Raw genomic sequence first — 13,615 nt, 5'->3', positions numbered from 1 at the left:
CTGACCAGCTCTACAGTCCTCACCACTGGAGCTGTGCTCTTCAGTCACTGCCTATACGCTGCAGGACACGTAGTAGTTTGGAAGTTACTTCTTCAAACTGGCCTTTTTGAAATCCCTGGATATGCTAGGAACACCGGCTGGTGTTTGTTGACCACAGCATGCAGCACCTCCAGTGTTAGATGAACGCGAGCCTAGGGTGGGATGTAGGCCAGTCATGATGATGGAGGGGAATTCCTTCGGGAGATGGAAGGAACGGTCTTCAATGCAAGGTGTTTCAGGTGCAATCAGCAAAAGTTGGACTGGATCGCCACCTCTAAGCACTACAAAGAGTTCATCATGAAGCAGACCCCTCTGCATCTCCCTTTCCCCAGTGCCTCTGTTGAGTCCATGCAATGAATGGAGAAACCTTCGGGCTAAGGGCCGAGTCTGCGAAGCCAGCTCTGGGGAGCTGAGTGCGAGCCATGTCTCTGTGAAGCAGAATACACAGCATTCCCTCTGATAAAGCAGCCTTGCCCTTAATTCCTTAACCTTATTTTCTAGGGATTGTACAATTTCCAGTAGGATGGTGGAGAGGGGAATGTCGTAGTTCCCTTACTTGCAGGTCATCATGTTGATCAATGGCACCCTCCCCTGTGTTTTCTGGCGCTGTATTCCTTGTAAGTGAGATCCTCCATGAAGTTAGGGATCGCCCTGCTATCAGGGATTCCTTTACAGTCGGTAACTCCATTGCCATCGGAAGACCATAATAGTGCTAATCTACTGAAATAGATTAGTGGTGTGTCGGAAGGAACTACAGATGCTGATTTATACCGAAGATAGACACAAAATGCTGGAGTAACTCAGTAGGACAGGTAGCATCTCTCGAGAGAAGAAATGGGTGACGTTTCGGGTCGAGACCCCTACTTCAAAAGGGGAGGGGGAGGGGGGGGGAATGACTCCTAGCACATGGAGTTTGGAGATGAATTTGGTTGGGATAATGATGTTATTCCATAAATAGGAGTCTGCCGGAGATGTTGTTGTTATTATCTATATGCATAGCTGCCAGGATTCATGCCAGCTCTGGAGTACAAATTCAATTAATGTATTTTACAAAATGCAACTTTTTATCCCTCAAAATGTACTGCCAATGATTTTTAAATCTGGCAGGGTGGAGTAGGTACTTATATTCTACCATAATCAGTTCCTGATGCTGTTGGTGAGCAAGTTCCCCATGGTCAGGCAGTGGAAATGTTTTTGCCAGCACTGGTTCTACCAAATGGCCAGCACACACTGCAGCACGCAACACTTTTGTCCCTTTGTTCACCACTACAGCCGCCTCCATCCCCTGCATGATGTGTAAAGACGTTATTGTTAAAAACTAAAGTGCATTTATTTCTGCTTTGTGAATTAATTATGTAATTTTCAAAATTCTGCATTATATTCATTGAGGGGGACCAGAGCTGGAATTCCTAAGATGATTATTAATATCCAACAGGAGAAAATTCGATACTTGTAAAACAGCTAAACTGGAAAATACAACCACAAAGTGTGGTTAAAAGGGAAAGCATGGATGCATTTTTGGAATAAATGCAAAAAATAAAATAAATACGAGTTATATATTGATAAGATTTGATAGAAGAAGGGAGGGGTGAAGTTCATGCGGAACATACAAAGAGACATAGATCCTTTGGGGCAAACAGCCTGCAATGTCTATCCTACATCAATTACAAAGGAGTGATATGTGAACAGACTGACTACCATAGATAATATAAATGAATTTAAAATTTGTTTGATCATTCTATCAACAAAGTATAGTCTAATATGTAGATAGTCCATCCAGAAGAAACGAGAATAAATAAAATGGCTATATTCATTCTGTGGCATTTTATCTGGTTTGTAATGGAAAATGTCCTTATGAAGTAAAATAAATTTGTGCAAGGGAAACAGAAAATTGCTCCCAGCATTTTCAATACCAGAACAGTTGTGAACAGTTACAGACATCTGGACAATAAATATACCTTTTGTAACAAATCAGTTAATGCCCAAAGACATTTAAAAAGGAAAGACTGCACAATGCCTAAAGGTATTAAAATCCATAGCGTAAATGCACTATTAAAATTCATTTTATTTTGAGAAATATGAACGTGAATAGTTTACAATGCAACTTTGATCTCCCTTAAAGTATACATTTTACCTACAGCAGTCCGTGCATGATGTTCTGAATTGTATCCCTTTGGACCATTATCAAACCGCATGGAAAGTAAAAAATCTACAACTACAGTCTTGAAGAAGAAAATGATTACCTGCAGGTCGACTTCCAAAGTAGTTACTCTTCGATTAGCTTCTCTTTCAAGCTCCTCCATTGCCTGCATCAGGACATCGTTTTGTTCACTTAAGTCATTGATGTAAGACTGAAGAATCTGCACCTTCAACTAAGCAAAGAGAAAAAGTGTAAACATCTGGTGATATATTTATTTTGATGATGTTCGATAGATACTATGTAAAAGTAAGGTAAAAAAATCAAACAGAATGCAGAGGGTAAGCATATTTCTAACATCGACAACACATGACTAAAATAATAACACCAAATAAAAACAGAAAATACTGCAAATACTCATTACGTCAGGCAGGTTCTCTGGAGAGAAAAACAGAGCATATATTTCAGGATGTTGCCTTTCATAGGAACTGGGAGAGTTAGAAATTAAACTTGTTTAAGAGGAGGAGCACTAACAGGGTGTGATGGAGCAAAAACCAGGAGAAATTGAGTAACACCAATGGGGACAGTGTTGGCTAAATAAGGGGGCAAAAATGCCCTGTGTTTTAATTTGGGACATAATTAATTTGCGTAAATGCCAGCAGATCCCCTTTGACACTGCACGTGACAGTTTGCATCAAATCTTTCTTTAGAGAAATGTTGGAGGTGCTTATTCATGTAACAAAAATAGATGTAACGTAGGATCTGATAGTCACGTGCAGTAAATTTTGGATGCATGGTTGGGACAGTGCCAGGGTGCAACATGGTTGAGTCTGAAAGCTGTGAGATCCAAGTATCTTGCAAGATTGAAGCCAAGACAATATCGAATGAAACTTAGCTGAACCCAGTCCATTAGACTTGATCAATTTGCCCAGGCTGTGGCTATAAGCAGTTTTAATTAGAATGAGAAAGAGAAGGAGAAAGGAAAGAGAAGGACAGAGTAAAGAAATACATATTGAAAAGCCAGGAAGAACAAAAATAAAGAAAAGTGCACTCAGCAATCCCCCAATTTGCAACGTTTGCAAATTCCAGCCTCTACCTGCTGCTCATTTTGCCTCATTGTTGACAGCCACACCTTCAGCTTTCCAGGTCCCTAACTCTGGAATTTCCAGAATTCAAACTTTTAAATTCTCTGTCCTCTTCTCCTTTAAGAGGCTCCTTAAAATGAATCTCTGACCCACCTATTATTCAACTACACAGTCTGAAGTAGGGTCCCGATCCGAAATGTCGCCGATCTACTTTCTCCAGAGGTGCTGCCTGACCCGCTCAGTTACTCCAGCATTTTGTATCACTTTTTATTCAGCTATCCAATATCTAATTATCAATTGCTCATTATCAATTTAGATGTGATTACTTAATGTTGTCATGTAGTTTGAAACAGTGACAATTGCTTCTCCCCTCCCCCACACAGATGTCTCTCAACCCACTGAATTACTCAAGCAGATTTTCTCCTCCAGATTCCAGTATCTGTCTCTCATATCTACATTTATGGATACATTGGTACTTTGTCAAATTAAGCAAAAGGTTTATTCAAAGTCTCAAATTCTAACAGCTGCAGGCTAAGAGGTAACACGTACTGCCGATACAATCTTTCAATCCACAAATATCTGTTCACTCATTCACGGACTGATATATAAGAAACAAATAATTGTCGTTAATTTCCCGACTATTTTAAGACTTACAGACTTCTTTAAGAAGCCATAGCTGCCCTGATTTTGCATTGAAATGCTTCACCCCCTGGGCAATGCCAGCACACAAATTAATTGTGAATATACATACTTACAAATGAGCTTTTAATGGATTTTATTCGTATGGTGAACTGCTTGATAAGGTGAATATACGCATGCATGAATGGAAAAATCTAGTTAAATTTAGTTTAACCCAGAGATTAGGAAATATTTTCTGCAAACCATCTGGTTAATTAGCAAAATAAAATGATTTTCAGGGAAAATAACTTTCAAGCCAAACAGTTTCATTAAGATGGTGGAGACCAAGTGTTCTCATGTCCACAGAGCAAAAGACTTACAGGTATTTTGATTATAGTGTTTGAAATCACAAACAGGTCATAACAAATAAAGAAAAACTGTAATTAGCCTTCGATCTTTGGATAATTAGAAGACACAGTCTAAGGTACTGTAAACCTAGACAGATATATGTAGTAGTCACTCTCTCTTTGGGAATTCAGTTCTAGGAAAATAACTTTGTTGATAAATTTCCATCTTTTCATTATCTGTACGCTGTTCTCATGACCAGGTGCTCCTCAATTTGAAAATGGTCGACCTGCTGAAAAGGTTGTAATGCAGAGTATAACATTGGGACCTTCGTCTACAATCGGAGGATATTGGCAGAGAAGTCAAGTGATCTGCCAATATTTTTATTATTGAGGCAATGGGGGCAGAGGGAAAATCCCACACACACGGTCCAGAGCAATATTGGAGAGGGGTCAGTCGTCATTTGGGATAGGTCAGTCTGAGTGTGCATACCAGTTTCACACACGGAAGAAGCGAGTCAACAGTGTGAGCAGAGCAGTCAGCCCGGCAGAGTCCATGACAACATGGTGGGCTCAATGCAATCCCGTGAAGCCATAATCCACATTATGGGAGGAGATACATATATAGATATGCACCATAGATTAGGGTGGTTAAAGCAAATAAAACATATGCATTTAAAAGGATAGATTTTGTTGATAAAAGACACCACTCATCTCACTTTTTGGCTTCCTCAGAAAGATTCCAAGAAATCAACTTTTACAGTAACTAGCTTGAAGATAATCTTTTTAATGCAACAAATGATTAGGATTTAGACTGGACTGTCGCGTGATATCATCAATATGGATTCAGAATAACCCTTCTCACCAAAGAGTAGGTTTGATTAATTACAGGTGAAAACAAAAGTCCTGGATTATGGGAAAAGAGGAGGAGAACAAAACTAAATGGATTGCTTTGAAAAACACCAGGCACAGATCTGATGGGTATACTTAGTAAACTGAATATTTTCATATTCCTGAATAGACTGTAGCATCAAAGGTAGTATAATTCTATATGGCAACATCTGGGATTCATTCAAAAGACTATTTTATCTTAAACCACTGTAAAAGGCATATCTGCATTCCAAATATGCTGAGTCCCTTTTTTTTAAATTGCATTTGACCTAGATTAGTTTTTCTTAGTTTAGACTTCTAGCCTCTTAAACATTTTTGAACTTAATTGATCCTCCACTGGCAGCTATTCCTTCTGCAAAATACATAGGGCAGACAGTAAAGAAATACTGGGCTTAATTAGTCCACATCAGTATTAATGTTCCATTTAACCTGCCTTCTGTATTTCTTCACGTAAATCAGTCAGTGTAACACTCAATGCATGTCTGGATTCCCCTTAAGTTCAACTGTATTATTTGGTTCAGTCACACCCTATAATAGGCAGCTCCACATTATCCACATTATTTGGGGAAAACATTTCTTCTCAATTCCCAATAAGATTTCTTGATCTCTATTATATTGGAGGTTTCTGGCTATAATTTCACATTTTCTTTCGCATGCTATTCAAACCGTCAGATCTTTGCCTGCTCACATAACCTACTCCTCTTCACTCCCTTCCTTATATCCTCTTCACAACAGATTTTCCTATCTTTCTTTGTTATCTGAAAATTTAGCCAACATATACCATCTGGATACACAACTATTTCTCGCACAATCCTGCCCCTCCCCCCCTTTCCCCTCCCACCCCGATCTCCTTCCACACAAATCTCTTCCTTTGACTTCACATTTCGCACTTCCCTCTTTATCTCACAGCCTTTACTCTTTTCGTCTCTAGCCTTTGTCCAACCATTTGCCAATCAAACCCCTCTCACCTGCATCCACTCATCACTTGCCTGGCATTTCCTGCCTCCACCTCTCTTCCAACCTTTCTTCCCCCACTACAATCAGCCTGAAGAAAAGTCTTGGCCCTAAACAATGCCTATTCATGTCCTCCAGAGATACTGTCAGACCCACAGCATTTCTTTGTAAACCAGCATGCAGTCCCTTGAATCTCCTCTCCACCTTCCATCCCTCGTGCAGATAATTCAAACAAACTGTAAAAATTTGCAGCCCCAACACCAATCCATGTGGCACAATTTTTACATCATTTGGTCAATCCAATTTTTACATCATTTCCTGATATGTTATCATTTAAAATCTCTCTGCCTTTCTTCGGTGAGTGCGCTAATATCTGGATACTCCTGGGGAAGAACACAATAGCCACTGGCCCATTGGAGAGTTTCTGCAACTGGTGTGCACTGCAGGGATATCCTTATACCCTGGATGTTGCAAGCAACATTCAAATTCAGCAGTGGTTGTTTTGGGGGAAAAAAAAGTCATTTGGGTCAACATTAGTATTTCATTATATATCTATTGTAGATTGCCTCTTGGTGTGTAGATGAATGGTAGGGGGGGGGGAGCTGCAGGGAATGCAGGAAGTAAAAAAATGGAAGACAGACAAAATACGGGACAGGCAGCATCTCTGGCGAGAAGGAATAGGTGGCGTTCCGGGTCAAGACCCTTCGTCAGACTTTAGACTTCTTCAGAGTTTAAAAAATGGTATTGGAGTAAGATTATAGTAAACGAGATGTTGATGGCCAGCATGGACTCAGAGGCTTGCTACGATGCTCTATACCTCCATAAATCAAAATTGAAAAGTGACTGTAATGACACGATCTCAAGAGCTAATGCTTTATTTGCAAAGCGGTGCACTTAAATTATTTACACAGCAGGCTTGGTACAGACCTTAGTGTTCCAGACTGCTGAGAAATTATGTTACTGCAAAATTAGCACACCATGTAACACTCCTCTTCAACCGAATCACAAAATGAATATGTACCTGAATGCAAAGAACAGCACGTCTACACAAGAAGAAACACCACAATGACCAAATGCTGTGCTATTCCCTTGTGACCTATGCTTCTGCAGATAGTGTTCAGAACCTCCATGTCAAGCTTTGTGGTGACAAACCTTGCACTATCAGAAAAAGATACCTTTTTACAGAAACTCTTGAAGGTACACATGCTGGTTAATTTTCTGGTTAAAGTGGATCATTATTGCCAAATCAACAAAACTGGGAGACATCATCACAGGAGACGGTACAAAGGACATCCTGAGATTACAAATGCTATTATAAAAATGTTTTTTTTTCTAGATGAAACTCTCATTTAATACCAAATTAAAAGAAAGCTCCTCTGATAATCGAGGATTCCCTCAGTACAACACAATAGAGTCACCTTAGTTTCATGCATTCAAACTCTGGAATGAAATTTGATCCTATAGCCCCTACAATTCCAGTTCAAAACTGAATCAACTGAGCAAAGCTAATACAGTAGAGATATTTGTCCCATCTCTCTAGCTACATCTAGACTTAGAATAATGGAACCATTCCAAAGAAAGTAAGCTTTTAACATTGCCATTAAGCAGCAAGACGATGTCACCATTTTTCTGCAAAATATGCTATAATTTAATAAGATGCTCTGGGATCTTATTAAGCTTCAGTTACCATTATAAAACTAGGAAATTATGCTTTTAATATTAAGAATGGGACAAAGGAGATAGCAAGTCAGACTATGTGCATTTGACGGCATTGGGCCTGTGTTCACTGATGTTTACAGGGATGAGGGGGACCTCATTGAAACTTAGTGAATAGTGAAAGGCCTGGGTAGGAGGGATGTGCAGGGGATGCTTCCACTTGTGGGAGAGTCTAGGACCAGAGGCCACAGAATAAAAGAATGAACTTTTAGAAAGGAGATGAGGAGGAATTGTTTAGTCAGTGGGTGGTGAATCTGTGGAATTCATTGCCACAAAAGGCTGTGGAGGCCAAGTCAATGGATATTTTGATTGTTTAGATTGACAGATACTTGATTTGTGTGGGTGTCAGGGGTTATGGGAAGGCAGGAGAATGGGGAGGGAAAGATAGATCAGCCACGATTGACTGGCGGAGTAGACTTGATAGGCCAAATGGCCTATTTCTTCTCCTATCACTTGTGAAGCCAGGTGTTGCTCCCAGCTGACATGTGTACAGACATATTAAAAGTAAACAGATTTCTGGAAAGACAGAAAACTAAACACATATATAGAAATTGATAAATAGATATCTTATTTTGAACTGTAAAATCAGCTGAAGTGTGCTCCAAACATACCCATAAATATTAATTGATTAATGAATGTGTAGTGCGCAGCTTTTTTGCAGTACCACCAGTGTACTCTGGATGGAGACACCAGACGCCTACTTGGGTAGAACAGACATTACATCTCCTGTTGAACCCAAGCCAATATAAGTAAAGTCATGCACAAACATATTCGCACACTGTTGCTGCACCATTATTAGATGGCTTACCCCAGCAAGAACATTTTGTTTCGTAACCTTGCCAACATTTGAATCGTTTGAAGCAAAGTAAATAATGCATTACTGAGAATGGCCAAATATTTTTCCTGGTCTTTGCTCTGGTGGCTGGATTTAAGAGGTTTCCTAGCTTCCCACATTCATTGTTTTACTGAAAAAACCAAAGATCCTAATTCTGACAATCATTGCTGAAACATATCTTGAGATCTATCACAACTAGAGCAGTCCTGAATTACTATCTACCTCATTGGAGACTCTTGGACTATCTTTGATCAGACTTTACTGGTTTTATCTTGCACTAAACATTACTCCCTTATCATGTATCTGTAAAGTGTGAATGGCTCGAATATAATAATCTATTATCTTTCTGCTGATTGGTTAGCGCATCACAATAGCTTTTCACTGCACATGTGATAATAAACTAAACTTAAAGATCTTCTGAAATGGAAATGGCTATTGCTGTTGGGATATACAAGTGCGAGCCAGGACGGCATTAGAATAGTCAAGTTTTATGTTAAAAGCATGGATGAACATCTCGGTCTTTGTGGAAGTAGTAGAAAATAATACTGCAGTGGAAATAGATATATTTTGCAATAGAGTAAATGGAGTTAAAAATTCAATTCAAATTTTTATGAGAACTGTGATTGGAAACACAGATTTATCTTCAGAAATTCAAAAAGATACTACTCAGGCAAACCTGTTAATACTTGTTCAATAAGCCTCATTCAAGTCAGTAAACAGTGCAGCCTAAACATAACAAACACTGAATCAAACATTATTGAATGGGGAAATTCACTGGCAACAATGTTGGATTCTGATAGTTTGAGTGGCCAGTACTGAAAAAAATGCTTTGTGATCTATTCATATCCCTGTGTCCAAAGTATTTAATAATTGCATTTACATTTGTATAATCCATTTAGAACAAACACTCATGAATCTCATGAAAGAAGAAAAAAATACATTCCCATCAATACCTAAATATTTCAGGAGAAACAGATACACAACAAAATATGAACAGTTGTACATGATATTGCCACATTAGAAAATGCTATTTATTTATTACTAGAGGAAATAACAATAAGTTCTGTGATTAGAAATACTGATAACCATGATATTTATGGCAAGTATGTAAAATAATGCTCATTAGAACTGTCTGAACTCATTAAGATATCATTATATGTGAATTAATGCACAAAATCCATGGCTCATTTACACATAAATGGCCTCAATTAACATTTGTGGTTGACACATTTAACTTCTTAAATACCAACATATACATTGTATGAACATACATGAAGGGATATATATTCACAAACATCTGGCTGTATTTGCAAAGGTTACATTTTCAACTTGAAGAAGGTACGGCATTAATTTTGTAATCATGTTCTATATTCTCTAGATTTTGTCATTTTGAGTACTTTGGTCAATATATAAATGTAGCATGCCTCTTGAACAAAAGATGGAATTCTATTAATTACAGCAATCTGACAAAGATTTAATTGAACTACATTTTACCTCATTATAAGGTTGATGAATTTTAAACCCATTTTTGCCAATTTCAAAGCAGCACACAGGCAACATAGATGCACATCTGTAGTTTTCCGTCCAGATTAATTATTTGCTTTGATGTTATTATGCAGTAAGTCAACAAGCCTGAATGAGTGGAAATGTTTGGAGAATACTGACACACTGAAGCACCAACAAACACCACAAAATGGTGTATAAATGCAGAATTTTATTGAGGTACTCTGCAGGTCAGGCAGAATTTGTGGAAAAAAATAATGTTTCAGGTAAATTTCATCAGAACAAGTTTGACAGCCAGCAAGGCTCCATCCTAAAGCGGGATAATTTCAACAACCACCATTAAGACCTTTCACCACAATCTCATGTGGAAAGTAGTTAACTGATGAGTGCTTTGTTCTGAAGGATCTGGTTAATGTTGATGTAGAGCTCTCTAGCATTGTCATATTAGAAAACACAAATGCAGGATGTTGAACCCATTGTGCCTGGTACAGCTCTTAGGTGGAGCTACCCAATTAGTTGTACTCTCATGATTCTGTACCAAAGACTTGTCCTTGTCATGTTTTCAAAGAGGTTCCTTCCACATCACTGTATTAAAAAAAGGTTTCCTAATGTTAATCACCTTATGACCCTTTTGCCATCAGAAACAGTTCCATTACGATACAAATCACCATCACCTCCCTCAGCTTTTAGAAATGCAAATCTAGCTTTCTAGCATCTACAAATAACTTGAAGTCACTTATCCCAGGCACACATCCGGTAAATCTCTGCTCTCCACTCTAAAGTGTGGCATTCAGAACTGAAAGTTTTAGACCAGGGGCGCTCAACGTACAATTAATTTTATGCCCAGTCTCTCTGAAGGAAGCATTCCTGAAAGGAAGGCTCCGATATTCAATGGTCACGTACCCAGGGCAGATAGGTAAAGATTGGTCAGAGGCGAAATGACAATTGCCAGGAGTGGGGAGGGAGATAGGAGAGAATAGGGCCAATTGGTAATAATGAAAAAGTTATACAGCAAGAGGATGCCTTACCACCAAGGCTGAAACAGAACTCAAACCTTTAATTCCAACACGATTCAGGTTACGCACAGGCTTGTGTAAAACAATTGTGTGCAGGAGACCATCAGCTGAGCATTGCACACCTTATCTGCTAATGTATCATGCGCATGGACCTCCTCCGACAATATCCATCACTTCACACTATCCTGACTAAATGTCAACTGCCGTGCATCTGTCTATTTCACTAGTGTCCTCCTCAAGTCTTTCTAGTTTCATAGTTTTGTGTCATCAGCAAACACTGAAATGAATGTCTTAATACCCAAGTGCAGGTCATCACTGACCACTAGACAACATGATTACATATACTCTCTCACTAAAAAAAAACACTTTTCACTTCACCATCAATTCCTAATTAAGTTCACCAATTGCTCTTCCTTAATCCTAACAGGTTTAAATGTTATTGTCCATTTTGTGGTACTTTGTAAAAATCTCTTTTAAAAGTCCACATACGCAACACATGTAACATTCCCATAACACCCCTCATTTACTTGAAAATATTTGATCCAGTCAAGCTCAGTTTCCGTACAGTTACAATCACCTCCATTTTACCATAAAATTGGATGCATACTATATTTACGGCTTTCCTTTGTAAATGATCAGAACTAAACTAAAATGGGGAAGGAACACAAGGGTTTGTTTTTCTTTTGAAAATAGACACAAAATGCTGGTAAAATGCCAGCATCTCAGGAGAAAAGGAATAATTGATGTTTTGGGTCGAGACCCTTCTTCAGACCTCATTTTCCCTTGTCTCCAGAGATGCTGCCTGACCCGCTGAGTTACTCCAGCATTTTGGGTCTATCTTCGGTGTAAACCGATATCTGCATCAGTCACTGAAAGGAAGCATGCAGATACAGCAGGCAGTGAAGAAAGCCAATGGAATGTTGGCCTTCATAACAAGAGGAGTTGAGTATAGGAGCAAAGCGGTCCTTCTGCAGTTGTACAGGGCCCTAGTGAGACAGCACCTGGAGTACTGTGTGCAGTTTTGGTCTCCAAATTTGAGGAAGGCTATTCTTTCTATTGAGGGCGTGCAGCGTAGGTTTACTAGGTTAATTCCCGGAATGGCGGGACGTCATATGTTGAAAGACTGGAGCGACTAGGCTTGTATACGCTGGAATTTAGAAGGATGAGAGGGGATCTTATCGAAACATATAAGATTATTAAGGGGTTGGACACGTTAGAGGCAGGAAACATGTTCCCAATGTTGGGGGAGTCCAGAACCAGGGGCCACAGTTTAAGAATAAGGGGTAGGCCATTTAGAACGGAGACGAGGAAAAACTTTTTCAGTCTGAGAGTTGTGAATCTCTGGAATTCTCTACCTCAGAAGGCAGTGGAGGCCAATTCTCTGAATGCATTCAAGAGAGAGCTCGATAGAGCTCTTAAGGATAGCGGAGTCAGGGGGTATGGGGAGAAGGCAGGAACGGGGTACAGATTGAGAATGATCAGCCATGATCACATTGAATGGCGGTGCTGGCTCGAAGGGCCGAATGGCCTACTCCTGCATCTATTGTCTATTGCAGTTCCTTCCTATTCATTGTTCCTTTCTTCTCCCATCTTCCAATCCATCCTCTATCGCCCCTATTTCAGGGAAGGTGCTCTTACTACTGCAGACTAAACGGAAATCACTGGACTAAATCCTTCTTCCAGGTCAATGCAAGCAGTAAAATATTAGTACACTAATATTCTGCGCCACCTGGATCACATGAACATGATTTTCACGTGTCTAGATTAGAGCTATTTCATATATATATTAGCTATTTGTTTTGAATATAACAACTGGAAATTGATTTTAATCCAAAACTTATTCAGCAACAAATCATTACTTTTATTTAGATATTTTCTTTAGAATTAGAGATACAGCGCGGAAACAGGCCCCTTTGGCCCACCAAGTCCGCGCCGCCCAACGATCCCCGCACATTAACACTATCCTACACATACTAGGGACAATTTTTACATTTTACCCAGTCAATTAACCTACATACCTACATAACCTACAGTTTTATAATCAAACTGAATATAATTTGTTCCTTCAGGGTTTCACTACTCAATAGCACTTCAGAAATGACAGAGCATGTGAAAGGACAAATCAGTGACCCGTACTCTTCCCTACCTCAACACATCCTTGTAAAAAGTGTTAAACATTTCCATGTAAAAAAATTCATTAGATCTCCTCAAGCAAAAAGTATCAATCTGAAAATTATATGTAAGCAATATAACTTGATTTTCATCTTTTTTTTAATCATGTGAGGATTGTACAGGATCCAATGACTACATATTAACCGTAAATGAAATCTTGTCTTAGCACATTACCCTGTAACTTTGCAATTTTCCCTGAAAGCCAAGGGCAGAGTTGCATTCATTTTCAGGCCCATTTCCTCAAATGATTAGGCGATCAATCAATCTAACCATCAATCTCTGTAGACAGCCAGGATTATCTATCC

General features: G+C 39.1%; 1 protein-coding gene and 1 long non-coding RNA gene across 3 annotated transcripts in view; one reads left to right on the top strand and one right to left on the bottom strand.

Annotated features, from left to right (window-relative positions):
• Nucleotides 1-13,615, top strand: part of LOC144594375 (uncharacterized) — a 142,940-nt gene that overhangs the window by 49,015 nt on the left and 80,310 nt on the right. The window lies entirely within an intron of this gene.
• Nucleotides 1-13,615, bottom strand: part of pmfbp1 (polyamine modulated factor 1 binding protein 1) — a 549,552-nt gene that overhangs the window by 490,562 nt on the left and 45,375 nt on the right. The window contains exon 3 of the mRNA XM_078400784.1: nt 2,283-2,411. Coding sequence (XP_078256910.1) covers nt 2,283-2,411 — 129 coding nt within the window. The remainder of the gene's footprint in view (nt 1-2,282; nt 2,412-13,615) is intronic.

Source organism: Rhinoraja longicauda, chromosome 6 (genome assembly GCF_053455715.1).
Source record: "Rhinoraja longicauda isolate Sanriku21f chromosome 6, sRhiLon1.1, whole genome shotgun sequence".
NCBI lineage: Eukaryota > Metazoa > Chordata > Chondrichthyes > Rajiformes > Arhynchobatidae > Rhinoraja > Rhinoraja longicauda.
This window is presented reverse-complemented; position numbering and strand designations above follow the sequence as displayed.